At 33.1% G+C, this 22,510-nt stretch overlaps 1 protein-coding gene across 1 annotated transcript; it reads left to right on the plus strand.

The window, feature by feature from the left end:
• The first annotated feature begins 4,055 nt into the window (after window positions 1–4,055).
• On the plus strand, window positions 4,056–18,044 carry MOD1 (NAD(P)-binding Rossmann-fold superfamily protein). The gene is made up of 13 exons (XM_006849947.4): window positions 4,056–4,403; window positions 4,735–5,054; window positions 9,866–9,975; window positions 10,098–10,153; window positions 10,290–10,374; window positions 10,868–10,915; window positions 11,272–11,346; window positions 11,430–11,541; window positions 12,080–12,131; window positions 12,273–12,324; window positions 12,608–12,665; window positions 17,150–17,248; window positions 17,550–18,044. The coding sequence occupies exons 2-13, from the start codon at window positions 4,781–4,783 to the stop codon at window positions 17,717–17,719; spliced, it is 1,191 nt and encodes a 396-aa protein (XP_006850010.1). The 5' UTR covers window positions 4,056–4,403; window positions 4,735–4,780; the 3' UTR covers window positions 17,720–18,044.
• Window positions 18,045–22,510: the final 4,466 nt, after the last annotated feature.

Consider the following 22,510-nt stretch of genomic DNA (forward strand, 5'->3'; position numbering starts at 1 on the left):
AAAATCTCCTAGTAAAGCATTTTGTCTGCTATAGCACGTGTACAATTTACTCCCGTCGGAGCACACTGTGCCGGATCTTGCAATCTCCTTTTCTTTTTCAGTGGAACCATTGATGGTTGCCTTGGATGTAAGGCGATGGCGATACTTCTTAAGAGAATGCGGTTACGAGTTAGGTAAGCAACTAAGAAAGCAGTAACACCAATAGTCTCTATTAGTTTATAAAGTAAAGAACTACTAATAGCTGGTAAGCTATAATGACTAGTAATACAGGGATGATATGAGTTGTCAAATTTTCATCATGCGGTTCATAATGCATATTATTGTTTTAATGTTAATTATTTTTCTATAAATCGGATTATAATGAAATTTTAGACATGAGTACTACAAAATCAGGCGCACAAATAAAAAAAATATTTTTCAAAATATAAAATGATCAAAATACCCTTGAAAAATGATAGAGGTAGTTTGGTCATTTTAAATTATTGAAATAATTTTTTTATATTTTATATGGTACACAATAGTGTTAGGTATATATAATCAAAATTTCATATTAATCAGATTTATATAAAAAAATTAAAATTAAAATAGTGATATACATTCTGAATCGCATGATGAAGATCTGACGGCTCCCATTCCATCTATATACTATTTATTATAGCTGACCATATGTTGTAAGGTTTACCCATTTGTAAAATGTCAAATGGGGTGTTTTGCTTTTAAAAATGACACTTCTGCCCTTTTTAAGAATAGAATTACAATAAAAAATGACACTTGCAATACATTAATATTTTACTATATTTTTTATTTAATTTTGAAATATCCATTAGAAAAAGAAATAGTCTTGAGTTGGAATAGCTGCAATTAGGAAAAATGTATATTTGGGTGTTTTAAAGGCTGTGGTTTGCATAAGGTTGCAACCTTAAATGATCAAATTAAGGTGTGTCTCTATATTTTTTTTATGAAATGTACTTTTGGAATTAAAATTTTTTAAGATGGTACGAGAATCAATTTTTATCTCCAATTAAAAAAATTTAAACTCCAAAAATGATTCAAATCATGCAGATCTATAAAAGCTTGATATACTATTTTGAAAATGGTCGGTCTAGATAATCCGTTGCAAGATATACTATTTTTAGAATTTTATATTTCTTTTTTTCTCTATATCTATACACCTCAATATCAAGATGATCAAGTAGATGTTTTTCCAACATCAAAGCTGTGAAGAGTCTCAAGTTTCTCTGAAGAGACTCAGTGTACAAGGTATTATACCTACCATTCTCATATATACTTATTACAGTATACTCCTTCCATATTAACCTGATATACAATCTCTACTTTCGTTTCACACTCCTCTATTTCTTAAAGAAGTCATCAAGTCCTACAGAGAAGAGATGTATGGTAGAGAGATTGTCCCAGCTAAATATTTATGTCGAACAAAATGATAATTTACTTCAATATGCTTGGTGTGCTCATGAAATTCTAGATTCTTAGCAATATAAATGGCACTTATATTATCATAATATAAGGGAGTAGAAATACAAGGGGTCCACACCCAAATTAGCTAATAATCAACGAAGCAAGCCAGTCTCTGTGGTTGTTTTGATTTCAACAAGGTGGTATTTCAGGGGTAGTTTAATGGGATGGTATTTGTAGGGTGGTATTATCGGCTGGTATTATAAGTGGCATTCAAATGCTGATTTCAGAAGAGCGATATTTCAGTACTAGCTCTGATACCAATGTGAAGTGTCTTAGATTTATCTGAAGAGAATCAGTGTCCATTAATTGTATGAATATACAAAGTTGTCTTATAAAGACAAATTACATATGACAATAATATAAATAAATCACAGATTTCTATATTATACTCAGACTTACTATAAAATACGATATATTGTACCTACCATTCCCATATATATTGATTGCAATATCACCTTCTGCATTAATTTGATATGCAATATATACTTTTCTTTCACAAAAACAGCATTTTTCAAAGGATTTTAAAGGTTCCAATAAAATCCTACATCTACTATCTAATAATGATCTTTGGACCACATATTTTGGAGATACAACCTCTTGACCTCAATAAAAAATAAAATTTGAAATGTTTACAAAAAAAAAAAAAACACATCCTGAAATTAAGCAAAGATTGTCTAATTTTCAGGTAGCCATATCTAAAAGGTAACTCAAAATCTTAGTTTGTTGTTTTGAAAATACTTATATGTTGATTTTAAAGTAGGTCTCTAATTCTTCTCTCTTTGAAAGAAAAAACTTCCAAGGAGATGTTTTAGGAATAGTTTTTTGTTTCAAAGGTTTCTATACTTCCCCTACAGCATGGCAGATCTAAGTTTTCCTTAGCCATCTGATTTTGATCAAGAGAGCCATTTACTGTTTGATCTTAGATCCAACGTCTCTAAGTATTTTATTTTTATTTTTTTTATACAAATTGTATGAATATGAAATTTGGTACATGTCATATTCTCATTGGGGAGCACCTATAAAAAATATTAAATTTTTTTTTCGATAAAATATAATGACCAAAATACCCTTTGAAATTTTTAGGGGGTATTTTGGTCATTTTATTTTTTTGAAAATATTTCTTTTTTATATATTTTTCGCTAGTGCGAGTTTAATAGAGGATTGACGTCCAAAATTTGATGTCAAAATAGTTTATAGAAAAAATTAAAAATAAAATAGTGTAGAAAAAATTAAAAATAAAATAGTGTAGAAACGTGACACGGTTTCTATGAGTCCATGTAAAAATAAGTCGACTATGAAAAATCTATTTTTTAGATAGATTTTCAGACCCAATTTTTAAATACATGTTATATCAAACATGAAGATCATGAATATAACTAAATTTTAAGAAATAAAAAATAATAAATTTATGAAGAAAACATATGGACCGTTAGTTTCAATTGTTTTAGATGGACCGTTAGTTGACTCTTAAAAATCTACTTCTTCTTTTTTGGGGTAAATCAATGGGAATGATGAGACCCTACCCGTTTTAGAAATCATTAGTGGTTTTTTAATGCGTTATATAAGAATGGATGCCTAGACCTTAGTTGGGGCCAAGTGGTGCTACCACTACGATCTCAACCCCATTCTCACTTGAAGATGGATTCGTAGAAATGCCATCCCGCCCGCATGAAACAATTTTCGTAATTTGTGATAGTGGTATGATATCAAACTGCTTTAATTGAAATATTTGCCTCTTTTTATTTTTGGGGCTTAGTTAGCCATCACCTTTTCTAAGGCTATTGTTGACACGAAAACTATTTACTTTTAGCATAAAGAGGTCATAGATCGGAAGTCTATATTAAAACGAAAATTATTTCATGAGTCAGCAGCCGCAAGAGCACATTGACTTACAAATGTCCATCCTAAAGATGGACAATATTTAAAATGTATTGTTCATAAATAAAATTATATTTTTTTTAAATTAAAAATTATATATATTTAATTTTAAAAGTTTATTTTAATTTTCATATTTCATCTTGGCCTAGATGATGAACCTAAAATAATTTTTTTTTTTTTTTAAAAAAAATCATCTAATATGAATTTTAGTGAGGGGATGTATATGTACATATGAGTTGGTTGACTCATAAAAACCCAACCATATTAGAAAAGAGATAAATGGAAGGACATGGTTTATATGAGTCCATATACAAATGAGTCACATTTTTTAGATGGATTTTTCGACTTTAATTTTTAAGTATATATCATCTCTAAAATGGAGATCATAAATATAAAGAAATAAATAAATTTTTTAAATAAAAAATATTAATTTTATTAAAAAAATATTTAAATAATTAATTTTAATTATTTTTACATAAAACACCTATTTGCCTCCAGCATTAAGAGAGACGCTTCGTACCTTAAGACAGCATTACATAAAAAACGTGGTCCAGCACGCATGAAACAAAATGATCTTCACATTCATGAGAAGATGTTGGCTGTTTCTGCTATTTATCAAAGTTATTGGGGTATTTTAGTCCTTTTTCGAACTGGTTCAGCAAACCATCGCCAAACGCCACGCACCTCCGCATTTGGTTTCTGTGACATAAATGCCCTCTCACTCCCTCCCTTACTTTCTCTCTCTTCTTTAGTAGTCCAACTTTCATGATTCATCTTCTCCGATTTTCTCTCTCTAAGAAGTAAAAACCCTGCACTTCTCTGTAGAGAGGCAAGGCCTGGTTTCACACATACCGGTTCGATCTTACCAAAGCTTTTTTTTAGAGAGAGAAAGGGCTTCGGTTTCGTCGCCGAGTTCAAATTTCTTTTACTTCGTGAATAACTAGAAAGGGACAAAAGCCCGGCGTTAACAACAAGAGAACCTCAAACTTCACCTATTTTTAATGGAACTTTAGGAGAAACCCTAATCACGAGACTGATTCGTTGCAGAGGTAAGCTTTCTGTGAAATGATGACTGATGGCTTCAGATTATTGGCAAAATACTATTTTCTTAGTTTTCTTTTGCCCTTTTTACATCAATATAGAGACTTTTGAGTAAATAATGTGATGTAAAATACTCTCATTTAGTTATTCTGTAACTTTCCTTCTAATTCAGCGACTACTCAGAGTAAATGCTTCAATCTCTTTCCAAAATGGTTCTTATTTCATGCTTCTGCTTGTATAGTGATGAAAGATAAATTCTTTAGATTTAAGACGTAGTAGATTGCATTTTATACATTTTTGAAGTGTTAAGTAATAGTACCAGATTTTGTTGTGTTTCAGGCTTTCATTTGCCGTTACTTCTGCAATTTCTTGCAACGAGTCTACAATGGCTGCTGCAACTGCTTCAGGGCTTCAAATTGCTAGGGTTAGGCCTTATGTCCCTTCTAGAGGTTTCAGCAAAGCCAGAGCAGGAGCTGCTCTTGTTGATTCCAAAAGAATAACTCACAGTGAGCTTAGAAGCTCGGAATTTGTCTCATCAGTGCGTCCATTTTATCAAAGCATCAGAACACAGGCTTCCCGATCAGTTAAAGCTGTGACGAAGGCTATGTCTGGCATGAGCGACAATGGAGCAGCTTCGGGTTTAAGCATTGATCTGAGAGGTACTGTCCTTTTTTTTTTATTGATAGTTTGCATTCTTTTTATGCATTTTCCCTCTTGATTTTTTGTAATATGATATTTACTGGATTTTATCTATTATGATGTTCTGTTTTATATGGTAATTAAATCTTCCCTTTCTCTTTTTTCTTCTAAAGGCAACAATACTTCTCTGCAATTCTTGTGTTATGGTAAAATTCATCATTCAATACCTCTCCATTTTTCTTGAAGAATGTTTTATTGGTAATTTTGCTTCTTCTGAATAATGCTCATTCTCTTTGTTGGTTTGTTGGGCAATATATGTGCTGTGAGCTACTGATAAACCATTTATAGCTCTAAGTATCATGTATAAGGGGTGGGATTCCGTGGAAATCATTTAGGTCAACATAGTTTGGGGAATTTTATGATGGCATTTGAGAATGACAAAGAATGGTCAGAGGAAGTGGTCTAAGAATGTTTTGGAGGTTATAGCGAGATGATTACAAAGGTATTGGAAACTTGGGATTAGTTATTGGTCCTTGCTTTGATTGTGGACAATAACGCGATGTGCATTATTAGGTTACATGTCAACAATGCAATGTTCTCGTAGTTAGGCATTTGGAAGGCAAGGAAATAAGCCACCCTCGTTAGTTTCGCGTTGAATGAGCTATCAATTACCGAATGAATGGGATATGTTTTTCCTTTTGGCTGACGATTTAGTTTCTAGATTAGGTTCTATTTAGAGTTTGGGAGTCAAGGTATTTGTGGTCATATTAGATGTTCATAGAGATTCACAAATAATTTTTGCATCACCTTGAAGAGCATTAATTCTGTACGCAAATGTTGATTGATGGCAATCCTCTTTATTATTATTTCTCTAAAAAATTATATTGTTATGTGAATGGAATTAATTTGTATTTGAATATAACCAGTTGTTTTTTATTGGTTAATAATTCCGGATAAGATCCTTGATTCATTCACTCTATCATGTTTTCCGTTGTTTTATCAATAGATTCACATATTTCACAAAATTTAATGTTAGTCCAGTTTGCTCTAAGACAACAGCTATGATAGTGATCCTTGATGCATCCACATCTATTCTTGAGTGGAGTACTCATGGTGCTTGGTAGTGGGGCTGGTAAAGGATTTGAGGATATGAGATGATAGATGGCAGAAGAAAGGGATTGTACTAAGGGTTTGAGGGGTGTGGTCATCGGCGATTTCTAATATTAGGGTTATCGACTTCTCATTTGTCATTAGGCTTAGAGCTGGACTCGTTGTTTTTAAAGGGATAGTGGGTGTAGAGATTGGCCTTCTTCACAGAGATTCTAATCACTCTTTAGTTGGCCCAGTGACCATGGCTCTTCATTGAGCTAATGTATTCATCTTGTGGTCTCTGGAACACTTTTGGATTTGGCTGCTTCTGTGGATTGTTGAGTAGAGGAGGAACTCTTGATACATTGCTTGAGAGTGTTTATAGTCATGGACTCAAGGTAGTCTTACATCTGAATGCTTGGTTCAGATGTCAAAACTTTTGGTATGTATTTATTCAATGCAACATCATTCCTCAAAGGACTGGATATGTGGGATTTTTGCTAGTGTCCTAAGGGACTATCTGATCTTTGCTCAGCATCAATTTTCTTGAAATTAATAAATTACTATATAAATATATTTACAAAATTATCCCACAAGGGGTGGGATGAGGCACCCACAGGTTGGGCACACAAAACAGTGTAATCAGTGTCAGGGACTGGACCGAGTTGACTCAGTCTCGGCCTAGTTTGTCGAACTTGGCTTCTTGGCAAGCCCAATACTCGGATAAAACACCAGGTTATAACAAAAGAAATGATAAAAATCATGTTAAATTGTAATATCAATGTATAAATATTTTAGATGTAGTTTTAATTTTTTTTTTATGATGATTTGTGAGTTTTTCTTGATGTATGCCCTATTTTTTAATTTTCCTCCTTTTTTAAATTTTTTGAAATGTCACTAGCCATAAATCAAATTTTTAAATCCATAATTTATATTTTTTCCATCTTATTTGGAAGTCTAATATTATTTTTAGTTTCCCTTATTTTTACTATTTTTATTTTAATCATTTTTTATTTTTTAGGTGTTTTTTGTCTTGTATGCTTACTTTGGCAAGTCCACTAAGACTTGCTTGAGTTACTCTGCTCGGGCGGTGCCTGTGTTTAATCCGAGGTCTCGAACATTGGTACAAAATGTATGTATTTCAGATATTCAAAAAGACAAAAAGGCCTATTTTGGGCAGAAAATGTAGGGCCTGTACTTGGACCAGTGTACAATTAAAACATACAGAAAGAAAATAGAGGAAAAGGAGATATGAAGAGAAAGGAGGTAGAGAAACAAAAAAGTGTGCGTGTGGGGAGAGAGAGAGAGAGAGAGAGAGAGAGAGAGAGAGAGAGAGAGAGAGAGAGTAGTGGGAAGAGAAAAAAAAAGGATTTATCAATGAATAGTAGAGGGAAAAGATAGAGCTCATAGAAGAAATGCCAAAAGTAGAAAAACAAAAAGCTAAGTGGTAAGTCAACCTTTTCTTTAAAAAAGAAGAAGCTAAGTGGTGGATTAATGTAACCCGAGATTTGCCCCTTCTTTTGCCAAAGTGTCAGCTGTTCCATTGGCCTCGTGCCAAATATGAAAGAAGTCAACTAGAAGAGGCTTGCACAATTGAAATATGCGATAAAAAGTTTAGATAATCTCCAAGGACAAGGGGCCTTACTCATGGCCCAAAGGATCACATTTTTGGAATCTCCTTCCACCAAATATAATCTCCCCAAGATGGATCAAGTCTCTTCATTCCCTAAGAATGGCATTTGTTTCAGTCTGAGAAGAATCCCCCCGTCCAAGGTATCTCGAGAAACTAGATGGGGTGTTCCCCTGTGAGTTTCTAAAATAGCCCCATGTCCACAGTGACCTGGGTTATCAAGGGAGCACCCATCTAAGTTCATTTGGTGACACCCGGACTTGGGGGAATCCAAAAGGTAGATTGCGACCTTCTCAAATGTCTGAAAGTGAGAATGTTGACCCAATTGGATCTGAAGTATGTGGCTCATAGAGATTTGATGCCTTTGAAATTTCCAGTCCAAGAGATGGTGAGATCTATTGACTATCGACCTTCTCAAAGGTCTGAAAGTGAGAATGTTGACCGAATTGGATCTGAAGTATGTGGCTCATAGAGATTTGACGCCTTTGAAATTTCAAGTCCCAGAGATGGTGATATCTATTGGATAGTCAGCTGTGGCATTGGCCATCCTCTTGGTTGCCCAAGACTTTCTGGAGTTTCTTTCCTGCCAAATGACCCATAGAGTGGCAAGGAATACTGTTCTTCAGGAATTGCCTGGTAGGGGTTTGAATAGAGAGCTGTAAACAACTGTTCAATGGAGTCGAGGGTGACCAACAGTCAATTGAAATCTTGTAGAAACCTAGCGCTAATTTATGTAGACAACTGGCAGTGTAGAAAAAGGTGGCTATGGTTCTTCAACTTCTTTGGATAGATAACAGCGATTAGCAGTGACAGCTCTCCTCATCAATTGATCGATTGTTAGGTTTTGCTGAGAAATGGCTAACCACGTGCATGCTTGAATTTAGGAGGGGTGGGGGTCAATCAGGCCTTACTGTGGACAATAGTTGGAGGAAACAGGGCAAACGGCTTTCTAGATTTACACAACAGAAAATATGCCCTTGTGGGCTCTGGAGAAGATCGCTTTGCCATTACCATTATTAGAAATGAAAAAGTTGTGGAGGTATGCAAGTTCAAAAAATCAAGGACCTCTCATCATGCAAAGCTCTTCTAAGAGTTGCTTTGCATCAATTTGTTTCATGCGTTTAGTTCCAGGGAAACATCCTTTACTTCTAGGTGAATATCTTAAATGAAGAGAAAGAGAAACACTTTCATAATGCTTAAGAAACAGAGAAAGACCTTTGTGATGAATCAAATGTCCACTTTGTCTGATTAAGGAGGACATTGCATTCTGTGAGGTGGAACCGAACAATGGGTGGTTCATTGTTTGTTGTTCATGACCAATTGAGAAAGTGAAATATGGAATAGTTTATTCACCAAGGGTTTTTGGGAGTTGGGCAAGAGAGAAGAGCATTCAAAATCCTCTTCCATTTCCGCGGAGAATTTTGAAGTTCCTGAATGGTTGAATCCTTAGGGGCGTCAAGTTTTCTTCTCACAAGGCGATTTGCGGCAAAACAATTTTGTTGGTCTGGTTTGTATATGTTTAAAGATGAAGACCCGTATTCTCTTTTGCTCCTAAATAGAAGATGATTTATGTTGGTTGTTGCTTGCTAGAGGTGTGTATAGCTTAGAGTAGATTATAGGAAACTCAGACATTGGCATTCCTCCTCTATTCTGCATGTTTAGGGCGTTTTGCTGACTATCAGCTACGGGGCTATGCTTAATTTGTCTTGCTTCTGTTTGTATGGAGTGCACATTCTTTGTCTTCCAATTGTATCGAGGGGTTCTCTCCATGTTGGTTCTTGTTAGATTGTTCAACAGGAATGGGGCTTCTCATCAATTTTCCTTCTGTGTTTTTTTTTTTTTAAAGAATATCTTCTCATCTAAAAAATAAAAAAAATTTGGCATGATCTGGGATTGCACAAAAAAATGGGGGTATTAAGGATATGCAGTATTTATAAAAAGGCAAAGAAAGTAAAATGTTGATCATCAGATATGAGGCTGTATGAGATGTCCAACTTTGCCAATATTGTGTAGGTGATGCTTTTCGGATCGTACTATGTTTTTCTTTTTTCTTTTTCGATTGATTTTGTTTTATAGTGATGGTTGCAGTCATTTATTGACATCTATAATCAGGGAAAAAAGCCTTTATTGCTGGAGTGGCTGATGATAATGGTTATGGTTGGGCAATAGCAAAATGCCTAGCTGCTGCTGGTGCTGAGATCATTATTGGCACCTGGGTACCGGTATGTCAGCCTAAGCATGACTCCGGCTTATGGGAAACTCCTCTCAATGTTTGTTTCTTGATTCGCCTTCTCTTTTTTTCACTTTTTATGAAAGTTGATTGCTTATCTCTTTTCTTGTGCAGGTAATGAAAATCTTTGAAACTAGCTTTAAACGAGGGAAGTTTGATGAATCACGTGTGTAAGAACTCTACTCTGAATTAGTTCGCCCAGGATAGACTTGGTTGAGAAAAGTTCTTATTCTTATTTCCTGTATAAAGCTGAGTTGGAATGCCATGGTTTAGGAAATCCAATAGTTGACTGGTTTGATATTACAGGTTACCGAATGGTTCTCTGATGGAGATAACCAAGGTCTATCCATTAGATGCAGCCTTTGACAATCTTGAGGATGTTCCTGAAGATGTAATATTCAACTACCTTGGTTCTTATGTTAACATAGGGGAAACATACTGTAATCCTGAGGACTATGAATGCCATTGTCCATTAGGACCATCACCATCCAATGGACTGATAGTTGGTGGCGGGAAGGAGCGGGTGCCCACTGGAAAGTGACATGAAGCCCATGGTGGTTATAACTCACTCCATCACTGTCCATCATTTCATTGGATGGTGATGACCCTAACTGTCGGGCTCTTTTATTTCTTTGCTTTGCTGACTATATATCGTCATCTATGTGCTTCTTCCATAGCTACCTGATGCACACCCTTATTCCATATATGTAATTTTTCAAAAGTTAAAATTAACTCAAGTGGTGAAGGTTTCCATTGTCCATTTGATCATGTACTTCTATGTACCTTGTGCCCTGAATGAATGATGGTTTTTAGTTTGACTTGCGGATAAAAAGACTATTTAGCTAATCTCATTTAAGCTGCATGTCGCTGTTTTGTTCTTGCAGGTAAAATCAAACAAAAGATATGCTGGATTCTCAAACTGGACTGTTCAGGTAATTTTTGTGCCTCTTTTAATATTATTTTGGCAAACTTGAGTGCTGTTCATGTTTTGTGATACTTGTGGCTTCCTGTGCTCATAACTTTGCAAACACTTCAAGAAATGTTGATATAAGACGTAAGAACTTCCCCATTTGAGTGGAAATTATCATAATTTTGGCATTTATCTGATTGTTACCACCACCAATGGCAAATCATACTTTACCAAATTGGTGGGTCAAACTAATCAATGTTGTTAAAGTTTTCTCCTATTTGTTTGCTTATCGTATCAACTCTTCTCTTAAGGACATTAAATATTTTCAATATTCATACCTTCGGGTTTTGACAATTATGACTTTCGACACATTTGAAGGAAGTAGCTGAACTCGTTAAACAAGATTTTGGGAGTATTGATATCCTTGTCCATTCACTTGCCAATGGACCAGAGGTATAGTATCTCTGTAACTGTTCCTGCTGTCTGATATTTCAATTCATTTGCTCCTTGGTTTACAAAGCAGTTGCCATGAATAGGTTAGCAAACCACTGTTGGAGACATCGAGGAAAGGATATCTAGCAGCCCTTTCTGCTTCAAGCTACTCCTTTGTTTCTCTGCTGAAATACTTTTTGCCCATCATAAAGCCAGGCAAGTGCCCATCTGTATCCTCACTGATTAACTGCCATTTTTTTTTATGGAATGCACACAAGTTCTCATTTTTTCTTATTTATTTATTTTTTCTTTTATGTGAATTGGCACAATCATAGTTTTAAGATCTCAAAATTTGAGGCTTCCAACTTCCATGTCTGCCGTTGGTTAAGATAAGTGATGTAACAGAGATGAAGAGAGTGAGAGAGTCGTCAAAGCTAATTGGTTTGAGGGAGGGAGGATCGTCAAAGCCAATTGGTTTGGGGATCAGCGTCTTGGTTTGGTGGCAGGGGCAAAGGGGCTGTTTCACTAGCATCAACGTTCTATTCTAGCATACCCACTTTAATGAAAACACGTTCAGTCACTGGAATCTGACTTGTTTCTTGTGGGTTGGTGGGCTTGGAGTTAAACCTTGTACTAAGCCCAATCTGTAAGACCCATAAAATTCATGCTTAATAGGATATTCAGAACAGAGTAAATAATGTTTCCCTTTTTACTGCAAGAGAGCTCTACTAATCAAAATTAAATTATGGTGCAGGCGGTTCTTCTATATCCCTCACTTACATTGCTTCTGAAAGAATCATTCCTGGGTATGCTTGCTGTTCTCTTCCTAAGTTTTGCACTATATAGTAAAAGTTTACCATCCTTTTTGTTTTAATAATTAAAATTCTCATTTTTTGAACCTTTATAACTTTTCTAACATGTTTGTCTGGTATGCAATTGATGAGCAGATACGGTGGGGGTATGAGTTCTGCAAAAGCCGCGCTTGAGAGTGATACAAGAGTAAGTTCTTTAGTTCATTCTTGGTTTAGAAATATATAAAGGAGACAAGGTTGAAAGTTTAGAAAGGAGAGAACGAAAATGGATTGGAGGTTTTGAGTTCCTAATTCAGCAAGTAGAACAAAGTAACGGATTTAAAATTTGGAAATGTTAAATCCATAATTGGCCTATTTGTCCAAGATTTTTTTATAATGACCGATGGTGGGAATCATTTCTGCTGAAATTTGACAAAATAAGAAAAGAACAAAAATTAAAGACTTCTGTTGACTCGGCTAATGCTATGCAGGTACTTGCATTTGAAGCTGGAAGGCGCCGCAACATTAGAGTAAACACAATTTCTGCAGGTACACCCTATTGCTACCACCCCATTTATGGTCACTATTTGTATAAAAAAACAAAATAAAAACAAGTAAAAAAATGAGATGAGGGCAGCTTAATTGTAAAGATTATGGGTTGTTTGTATCCTAGCCCCTAGGGTATGCAAAATCATGTTTTGTATACCGAGGATATTTTGCACAAAAACATGTTTGGCAATTTTTTTGGACGCATAATCATGTTGTGTAAGCAAAAAAGAGGGAAAAATATGGGTACACAGTAAAAAAACGTTGGCTTATCCAAAACCTGACTTTGTGTATGCACAAAAGAATTTATAATATATAATTCAATTGATGATTATACAATAATATTATTAATCTGAAAATACTTTATGATACAAGAATAATAAATATTAATATTATTATAATATAATAATACTAGTAATATAATATTATTAATAAAAATTATTAATGATAGTATTATAAAATAACAGTGGCATATATTAATTATGTGTATCACAATAATATAATAATATATAATAGTATTTTATTATATGTTATAATAGGTCATTATCATCGTCATCTGAGTCTTATCACAATTAATTGGAGTCGGCTACATGAATCTTGTTCTTCCATTTTTCTTTATCAAGGGCAATACCTTTTAATAAGATCAAAAGTCCCCAAATCGATCATCTCAACTTCAAGATGTATGGACATGAGACAAAATAGATTTCAAGTCTTGAAAATAATGCGTCTTGTAATGCATTTCTGGAACGTCATTTTTCAAGCTTTTCAAGCGTTAATAGATCTACTTGATCTACATTATTATTGGAGATGAAAATAAGTTTCCATGCTATCACAAAAATCTCCAATAGTAAAACATCTTCTGACACGATTTGAAGTTTGCCTTACGTTGATTTAATGAGCGAAAATTCGGCCGCCTAGGTGGCCTGTCCTACACACTGCCTAGGCGGTGTGGTCTGGGTGGGCATGCCTAAAGAAGGCGCCTCAGCAGTTTGAACGTCCACCTAGTGTGATCCCTTCAAAAAACTTGAATTTTTTTTTTAAAAAATTCAAATCCACCCAAACAAAAATAAGGCTTGATATTGTCATTCTTTCTCTCTCTCTCTCGGGTTCATGTGCTTTCTCTGCATATGAGAAGAAGAAGAAGAAGATAGACTCCAACTCTTTGATGTGCGACCTCTCTCTCTCTCTCTTCCTCTTTACATGTAAGAAGAAGTAAAAGAAAAAGATGACTTCCAAGTATTCGATGCAAGGGCCTTCTCTCATTCTCTTTCTCTCTCTCTCTCCATATCCTTCAAGTGTTCAAGACCTCTCTCTCACAAATACAGATCCAAAAGAAAAAAAAGAGGTTGATCTTTAAGAATTTCATACAAGACCTCATGCACACACATGCAAGACCTCAAGATGATCAATTGGAGGATATGTGGGCATCAAAACAATCTCTTCTAATGAAGTTTTTGAGGTGTGCTCTAATTTGATTGTTTAGAGCCTTGGCTTTATAATATATATATATATATATATATATATATATATATATATATATATATATATATATATATATATATATATATATATATATATATATATATATATATATATATATATATATATATATATATATGGGAAAAGATCCTGTCAACCCATGGGCTGATAGCTACAGTGTCAACCAATGGCCCAGATTGAATCTGGGTCCAATCCAATAGTCACGACCTCATTTCGTATTTGAATTTTTATTTTTTTTATACAAATTCAAATCACTTGAAATTTTGAGCAACTATTTTAAAAAATATTAGAATTAAATAAATATTAAAAAAATGATTCAAAAAATATAAATTAACCAAAATACCCCTGAAAAGTTTCGGGGGTATTTTGATCAGTTTATATTTTTTGAATTATTTTTGAATATTTTTATTAGATCCGCCTTGATGATTAGAATCGACGTTTAAATTTTCAAGTGATATGAATTTGTAGAAAAAAAAATGAAAATTCAAATATGAAACAAGGTCGTGCCTGTTAGATCGACATTGGCTGATACTGTAGTGGTCAACCCATGGGCTGAAATCTTTGTGATAGCCTTAAAATATATGTTCATCTTTATTTATAAGCTTAAAGCTTCAAAAGTAGCGTAGATAGAGCATATTTATAAAAACTTGACAATCCTGAAAATTGACGGTCCACGAAAGCATTATAAAATACCCTATTTCCAAAACTTGAAATCCATTTTTTTTGTCATGTCCATGCATCTTGATGTTGAAATGATCCATTTGTGCATCAAAACAACCTTTTCTAGTGAAATTTTTAAGGTAGGTTCTAGTTTGATTAGTTAGAGCCATAGTTCTCTCTCTCTCTATATATATATATATATAGGAAAAGCCTTCCCAACGCCTATAGGCGAAAATGAACAATGATTTCGCCTATACTCATGACCGTCAAAAGTTCATCGCACGGTCACGATTGTCCGATAGTGTTTCAATTTTTTTTTTTCTATAAATCGAAATGATTTAAAATTTGGAGCGTGTGTGCATCTTACTAAGGCGTATCTAATAAAAATATGAAAAACATATTTCGTAAAATATAAATTGACCAAAATACCCCTGTAAAATTTTAGGGGTATTTTGGTCAATTTATATTTTGGAAATTATTTTTTTTATATTTTATTAGAAGCTCCTATTTTTGATGAATACACACTCGAAATTTCAGATCATTCCGATTTGTAGAAAAAAAAATGAAAATTGAAATATTACCGGACAATTGTGACCGTGTGATGAAGTTTGGATGGTGATGAAGGTAGGCGAAATCACTGTTCATTTTCGCCTATAGGCATTGCGTAGTGTTTTTCATATATATATATATAGGGAAAAGTTTATATAGAGCTGAGGCTCTAAACAATCAAATTTGAGCTTACCTCAAAAATTTCACTAGAAGATGTTGTTTTGATGCCCAAATATCCTCAAATTGATCATCTCGACATCAAGATACATGGACATGAGAAAAAAAATGGATATTAAGTTTTCGAAATGGTGTATTTTGTAAAGCATTTTTGGACAGTCAATTTTCAAGTTTTCATAGATATGTCGATCTACATTATTTTTGAAGCTTTAAAATTTATAAATAAAGATGAAAATATATTTTAAGGCTATCACAGAGCTTCCAGTATTGAAACCACATTTCTCGACACTATTTGAAGGTAGGCTTTAATTTGATTGTTTAGAGCTTAGGCTCTATATATATAGGGAAAGCTTTCTATGTTCCCCCTACAAGATAGAAGTTCTATCCTCCCCTTACCATCCAGCCATCCATTTTTATCAAGAGAGCCACTCGCCGTTTGATCTTAAGATCCGACGTCTCAAAGTTTTTATTTTTAGTTTTTTTTAATACAAATTTTTTGAATATGAAATTTGGTATGCGCCATCTTCTCATTGGGGCGCACCTAAAAAAATATTAACAATAATTTTTCGATAAAAAATAATAACCAAAATACCCCTTGAAACTTTCAGAGGTATTTTGGTCATTTTATTTTATCAATTTTTATATATATATATATATATATATATATATATATATATATATATATATATATATATATATATATATATATATATATATTTTGTTAGGACGAGTTTAATAGAGGAATGAACGTCCAAAATTTGGTGTCAAAACAATTTATAGAAAAACATTTAAATATAAAACAGTGTGGAGATGTGACATTGTGATTGGGGTGATCTTAGCCCTCCATTAAAAAATGAACGGGTTGATAAGGAGGAGGATAGAACTTCTATGTTGTAGGGGAACATAGAAAGCTTTCCCATATGTATATATAGGAAAAAGTTTATATAACGTTGCAACCTTAAAATGTAGAATTACAGATGTGCGTCAAAAATCTATCGGAAAAAGTTGTTTTAATGTTGAAAACCCTGCAATCGATCATCTCAACATCTAGATGTATGAATATGAACAAAAAAAAGAATTTCGAGTCCCGAAAATAGTACATCTTGCAACACATTATCTAGACTGTCCATTTTCAAGATTTTCATATATTTATATATCTACTAGATTTTAGCCACTTTTTGAGTTTAAAACTTTATAACTAGATATAAAAATAGATTTTCAGATATTTCTAATAATGTTTTATACCAAAATTACATGTTAAGATAAAATTTGGAGATGCACTTTAATTGGATTGTTTAACGTTGCAACCTTATAGATATATATGATTTCGTTTACTTTCATCACCATTCAAACTTCATCGCACGGTCACAGTTGTCTGGTGGTGTTTCATTTTTCGTTTTTTTTCTACAAATCAGAATGATGCAAAATTTTTGGGGGTATTTTGGTCAATTTATAGTTTACGAATTATTTTTTTCATATTTTTATTATGTGATTGTCTTGCATATCAAGATGTGTCTAGTGCATTTGGCATGCCTTATTGAACATGTCATTATAGTAGCTGCTATGTGAAGATATTTTCATTGTGGATTTATTTTTTACAGGTCCATTGGGAAGTCGTGCTGCAAAAGCCATCGGATTCATTGACAGGATGATTGAGTACTCTGCAGTAAATGCCCCATTGCAGAAAGAGTTATTCGCAGGTAATTGATCAAAGTAAAGTTCACAGTAAAAACACAACATGCTTGTGCTTTCAGGTTTTCTAGTATAGATTGAAAGTTTTGGGGAAATGATCAGTTGCTTGCAAGTTCACTCTCTCAAATATTTCTGTGTAGTTTAGCTTGGTAGATCAATTTGAACCTTTATGAGTTATATTGTGAAGATGAGATAAATCCTCTTTTTTTGCTGCTTAAAAAGCAATTTCAGAAAATTGAAAATGAAAGAAAATAATAAAAACCTTGTAAAGAAGAAGGGAAATGAGGATTTGGAACTCTGCTTTTGCAGATGAGGTTGGAAATGCTGCTGCTTTCTTGGTATCGCCCTTGGCCTCAGCCATTACAGGTACAGTCACATACGTCGACAATGGGTTACATGCTATGGGAGTTGGGATCGATAGCCCTGTTTTTGCAGAGCTTGCCATACCCAAGGCCGAAACATCCAAGGTCCCAGCCTAAAACTACAGTGTTTTTTCTTTTTTTCTCCTACTTTGTGTTTGAACAATGCCATTTTTGTTTTATCTTGATTTATTTGGTTATTGTGAGGGATAACTTGGATCAATATCAGTTAGAGAAATTGTAGGTTTCCTAAGGATAATAAATGGGGCTTTAGTGATATGTTGGCCGGTTCGCCTTCAAAGTAAGCTATGAGGGGTGCCTTTATTTTGTTACTATTTTTGGAAATTTGACTTTATTTTTACAAGCATAGAAAAGATGTGGACGAGATACTTTTTCATATAACAATGTAAAAGGAAATATATATAACAAGGCCATTTACTTTCAATATAAGGAGGTCACTATCATTATTGATCGTTAGATGTAAAATTGGGTGGTTTGAGATGTCAGTGATTGGATATTAAAGTTGACAATAAGAATTTTTTTTTTTTGAATGGTTATATAATATACATCAATCTATTGGATTTTACATCCAATTCCTAAGAGTGATTGTGACTTTTTTGTATAAAAAATAAATAGTGTTGTGGTATATAATCATTTATTAATTTGTTTGATAAGTTGGGAATTTGATAAATAAATGAAGAAAGTTGAACCTTGATACCTGCAGTATATTGTTTGTATGTGACATGATCTTTACAGCAATGCTTATAAAATTGGGTTGAGGCGTGGACTTACCGGGGTCCGGGGCTCGAGTTAAAGGCTGAGTCAGACAACTGAGTCTCCATAGAAAAATATATAGGGATTTCGAACTTTGTTCGGAGTTCGGATTTGCATGACTTTAGGGTTATTCGACCTGGCACCTTGCGGGGTTTGAGCGACTTGGGTGAATCTGAGCCTCTACTCTTTGATTTATCGAGTGTTGATTCTTTTAGCAATGATGGATTATAACATGTATGCACCCTGTTTCTATGTTTCTCCTACAGCATAGAAGTTTTATCCTTCTCTTATTATCCAGCTGTCCAATTTTGATCAAGAGAGTTACTCACCATTTGATCTTAGATCTGACGTCTCAATATTTTATTTTTAGTTTTTTTTTATACAAATTGTATAAATATAAAATTTAGTATGTGCCATCTTCTCATTGGGATGCACTTATAAAAAAATATTAAAAATAATTTTTCGATAAAATATAATGATTAAAATACCCTTTTGAAACTTTTAAGGGTATTTTGGTCATTTTATTTTATTGAAAATATTTTTTTTATATTTTTAGCTAGTGTGAGTTTAATAGAGGAATGGACGTAAAAATTTGGTGCCAAAATAGTTTATAGAAAAAAAATTAAAAATAGAATAGCGTAAGGACGTGATATTGTTGATTGGGGCAATCTTAACCTTCCATTCAAAATGGTCGGTTGGATAAGGGGGAGGATAGAACTTCTCTACTGTAGAGAAGACATAAAAGATATTTGTTTGGTTTTGAATACAGATCTTTCGATGAGTTGAAATGAAATAGAAAATCCTTAGTTAACCTCATCCAAATTCCAATCATCACTACTCTCGTCAAGAGAGGAAGAACTCACTTCACTCTCGAAAGGGGTAAGAGCGTTTTCAGTTAAGACTGTAGCTGATTTTTGCCGCGTTCTAAAAAACGTTTTTAGTGAACTGCGGCTCAAATGAGTCATTTTATTTTTAGTTTTTTTTTATACAAATTGTATAAATATAAAATTTAGTATGTGCCATCTTCTCATTGGGATGCACTTATAAAAAAATATTAAAAATAATTTTTCGATAAAATATAATGATTAAAATACCCTTTTGAAACTTTTAAGGGTATTTTGGTCATTTTATTTTATTGAAAATATTTTTTTTATATTTTTAGCTAGTGTGAGTTTAATAGAGGAATGGACGTAAAAATTTGGTGCCAAAATAGTTTATAGAAAAAAAATTAAAAATAGAATAGCGTAAGGACGTGACATTGTTGATTGGGGCAATCTTAACCTTCCATTCAAAATGGTCGGTTGGATAAGGGGGAGGATAGAACTTCTATACTGTAGAGAAAACATAAAAGATATTTGTTTGGTTTTGAATACAGATCTTTCGATGAGTTGAAATGAAATAGAAAATCCTTAGTTAACCTCATCCAAATTCCAATCATCACTACTCTCGTCAAGAGAGGAAGAACTCACTTCACTCTCGAAAGGGGTAAGAGCGTTTTCAGTTAAGACTGTAGCTGATTTTTGCCGCGTTCTAAAAAACGTTTTTAGTGAACTGCGGCTCAAATGAGTCATTTTATTTTTAGTTTTTTTTTATACAAATTGTATAAATATAAAATTTAGTATGTGCCATCTTCTCATTGGGATGCACTTATAAAAAAATATTAAAAATAATTTTTCGATAAAATATAATGATTAAAATACCCTTTTGAAACTTTTAAGGGTATTTTGGTCATTTTATTTTATTGAAAATATTTTTTTTATATTTTTAGCTAGTGTGAGTTTAATAGAGGAATGGACGTAAAAATTTGGTGCCAAAATAGTTTATAGAAAAAAAATTAAAAATAGAATAGCGTAAGGACGTGACATTGTTGATTGGGGCAATCTTAACCTTCCATTCAAAATGGTCGGTTGGATAAGGGGGAGGATAGAACTTCTATACTGTAGAGAAAACATAAAAGATATTTGTTTGGTTTTGAATACAGATCTTTCGATGAGTTGAAATGAAATAGAAAATCCTTAGTTAACCTCATCCAAATTCCAATCATCACTACTCTCGTCAAGAGAGGAAGAACTCACTTCACTCTCGAAAGGGGTAAGAGCGTTTTCAGTTAAGACTGTAGCTGATTTTTGCCGCGTTCTAAAAAACGTTTTTAGTGAACTGCGGCTCAAATGAGTCATTTTATTTTTAGTTTTTTTTTATACAAATTGTATAAATATAAAATTTAGTATGTGCCATCTTCTCATTGGGATGCACTTATAAAAAAATATTAAAAATAATTTTTCGATAAAATGTAATGATTAAAATACCCTTTTGAAACTTTTAAGGGTATTTAGGTCATTTTATTTTATTGAAAATATTTTTTTTATATTTTTAGCTAGTGTGAGTTTAATAGAGGAATGGACGTAAAAATTTGGTGCCAAAATAGTTTATAGAAAAAAAATTAAAAATAGAATAGCGTAAGGACGTGACATTGTTGATTGGGGCAATCTTAACCTTCCATTCAAAATGGTCGGTTGGATAAGGGGGAGGATAGAACTTCTATACTGTAGAGAAAACATAAAAGATATTTGTTTGGTTTTGAATACAGATCTTTCGATGAGTTGAAATGAAATAGAAAATCCTTAGTTAACCTCATCCAAATTCCAATCATCACTACTCTCGTCAAGAGAGGAAGAACTCACTTCACTCTCGAAAGGGGTAAGAGCGTTTTCAGTTAAGACTGTAGCTGATTTTTGCCGCGTTCTAAAAAACGTTTTTAGTGAACTGCGGCTCAAATGAGTCATTTTATTTTTAGTTTTTTTTTATACAAATTGTATAAATATAAAATTTAGTATGTGCCATCTTCTCATTGGGATGCACTTATAAAAAAATATTAAAAATAATTTTTCGATAAAATATAATGATTAAAATACCCTTTTGAAACTTTTAAGGGTATTTTGGTCATTTTATTTTATTGAAAATATTTTTTTTATATTTTTAGCTAGTGTGAGTTTAATAGAGGAATGGACGTAAAAATTTGGTGCCAAAATAGTTTATAGAAAAAAAATTAAAAATAGAATAGCGTAAGGACGTGACATTGTTGATTGGGGCAATCTTAACCTTCCATTCAAAATGGTCGGTTGGATAAGGGGGAGGATAGAACTTCTATACTGTAGAGAAAACATAAAAGATATTTGTTTGGTTTTGAATACAGATCTTTCGATGAGTTGAAATGAAATAGAAAATCCTTAGTTAACCTCATCCAAATTCCAATCATCACTACTCTCGTCAAGAGAGGAAGAACTCACTTCACTCTCGAAAGGGGTAAGAGCGTTTTCAGTTAAGACTGTAGCTGATTTTTGCCGCGTTCTAAAAAACGTTTTTAGTGAACTGCGGCTCAAATGAGTCATTTTATTTTTAGTTTTTTTTTATACAAATTGTATAAATATAAAATTTAGTATGTGCCATCTTCTCATTGGGATGCACTTATAAAAAAATATTAAAAATAATTTTTCGATAAAATATAATGATTAAAATACCCTTTTGAAACTTTTAAGGGTATTTTGGTCATTTTATTTTATTGAAAATATTTTTTTTATATTTTTAGCTAGTGTGAGTTTAATAGAGGAATGGACGTAAAAATTTGGTGCCAAAATAGTTTATAGAAAAAAAATTAAAAATAGAATAGCGTAAGGACGTGACATTGTTGATTGGGGCAATCTTAACCTTCCATTCAAAATGGTCGGTTGGATAAGGGGGAGGATAGAACTTCTATACTGTAGAGAAAACATAAAAGATATTTGTTTGGTTTTGAATACAGATCTTTCGATGAGTTGAAATGAAATAGAAAATCCTTAGTTAACCTCATCCAAATTCCAATCATCACTACTCTCGTCAAGAGAGGAAGAACTCACTTCACTCTCGAAAGGGGTAAGAGCGTTTTCAGTTAAGACTGTAGCTGATTTTTGCCGCGTTCTAAAAAACGTTTTTAGTGAACTGCGGCTCAAATGAGTCATTTTATTTTTAGTTTTTTTTTATACAAATTGTATAAATATAAAATTTAGTATGTGCCATCTTCTCATTGGGATGCACTTATAAAAAAATATTAAAAATAATTTTTCGATAAAATGTAATGATTAAAATACCCTTTTGAAACTT

This window comes from Amborella trichopoda, chromosome 3 (assembly GCF_054954075.1).
Source record: "Amborella trichopoda isolate Santa Cruz 75 chromosome 3, AtrichopodaSantaCruz75HAP2 v2.0, whole genome shotgun sequence".
NCBI lineage: Eukaryota > Viridiplantae > Streptophyta > Magnoliopsida > Amborellales > Amborellaceae > Amborella > Amborella trichopoda.

Coding starts and splice junctions, on each gene's coding strand:
- MOD1 (XM_006849947.4), top strand. CDS start 4,781: ATGGCTGCTGCAACTGCTTCAGGGCTTCAAATTGCTAGGGTTAGGCCT. Junction 9,976..10,097: donor TTATTGGCACCTGGGTACCG/GTATGTCAGCCT, acceptor TTTCTTGTGCAG/GTAATGAAAATCTTTGAAAC. Junction 11,542..12,079: donor TTTGCCCATCATAAAGCCAG/GCAAGTGCCCAT, acceptor ATTATGGTGCAG/GCGGTTCTTCTATATCCCTC.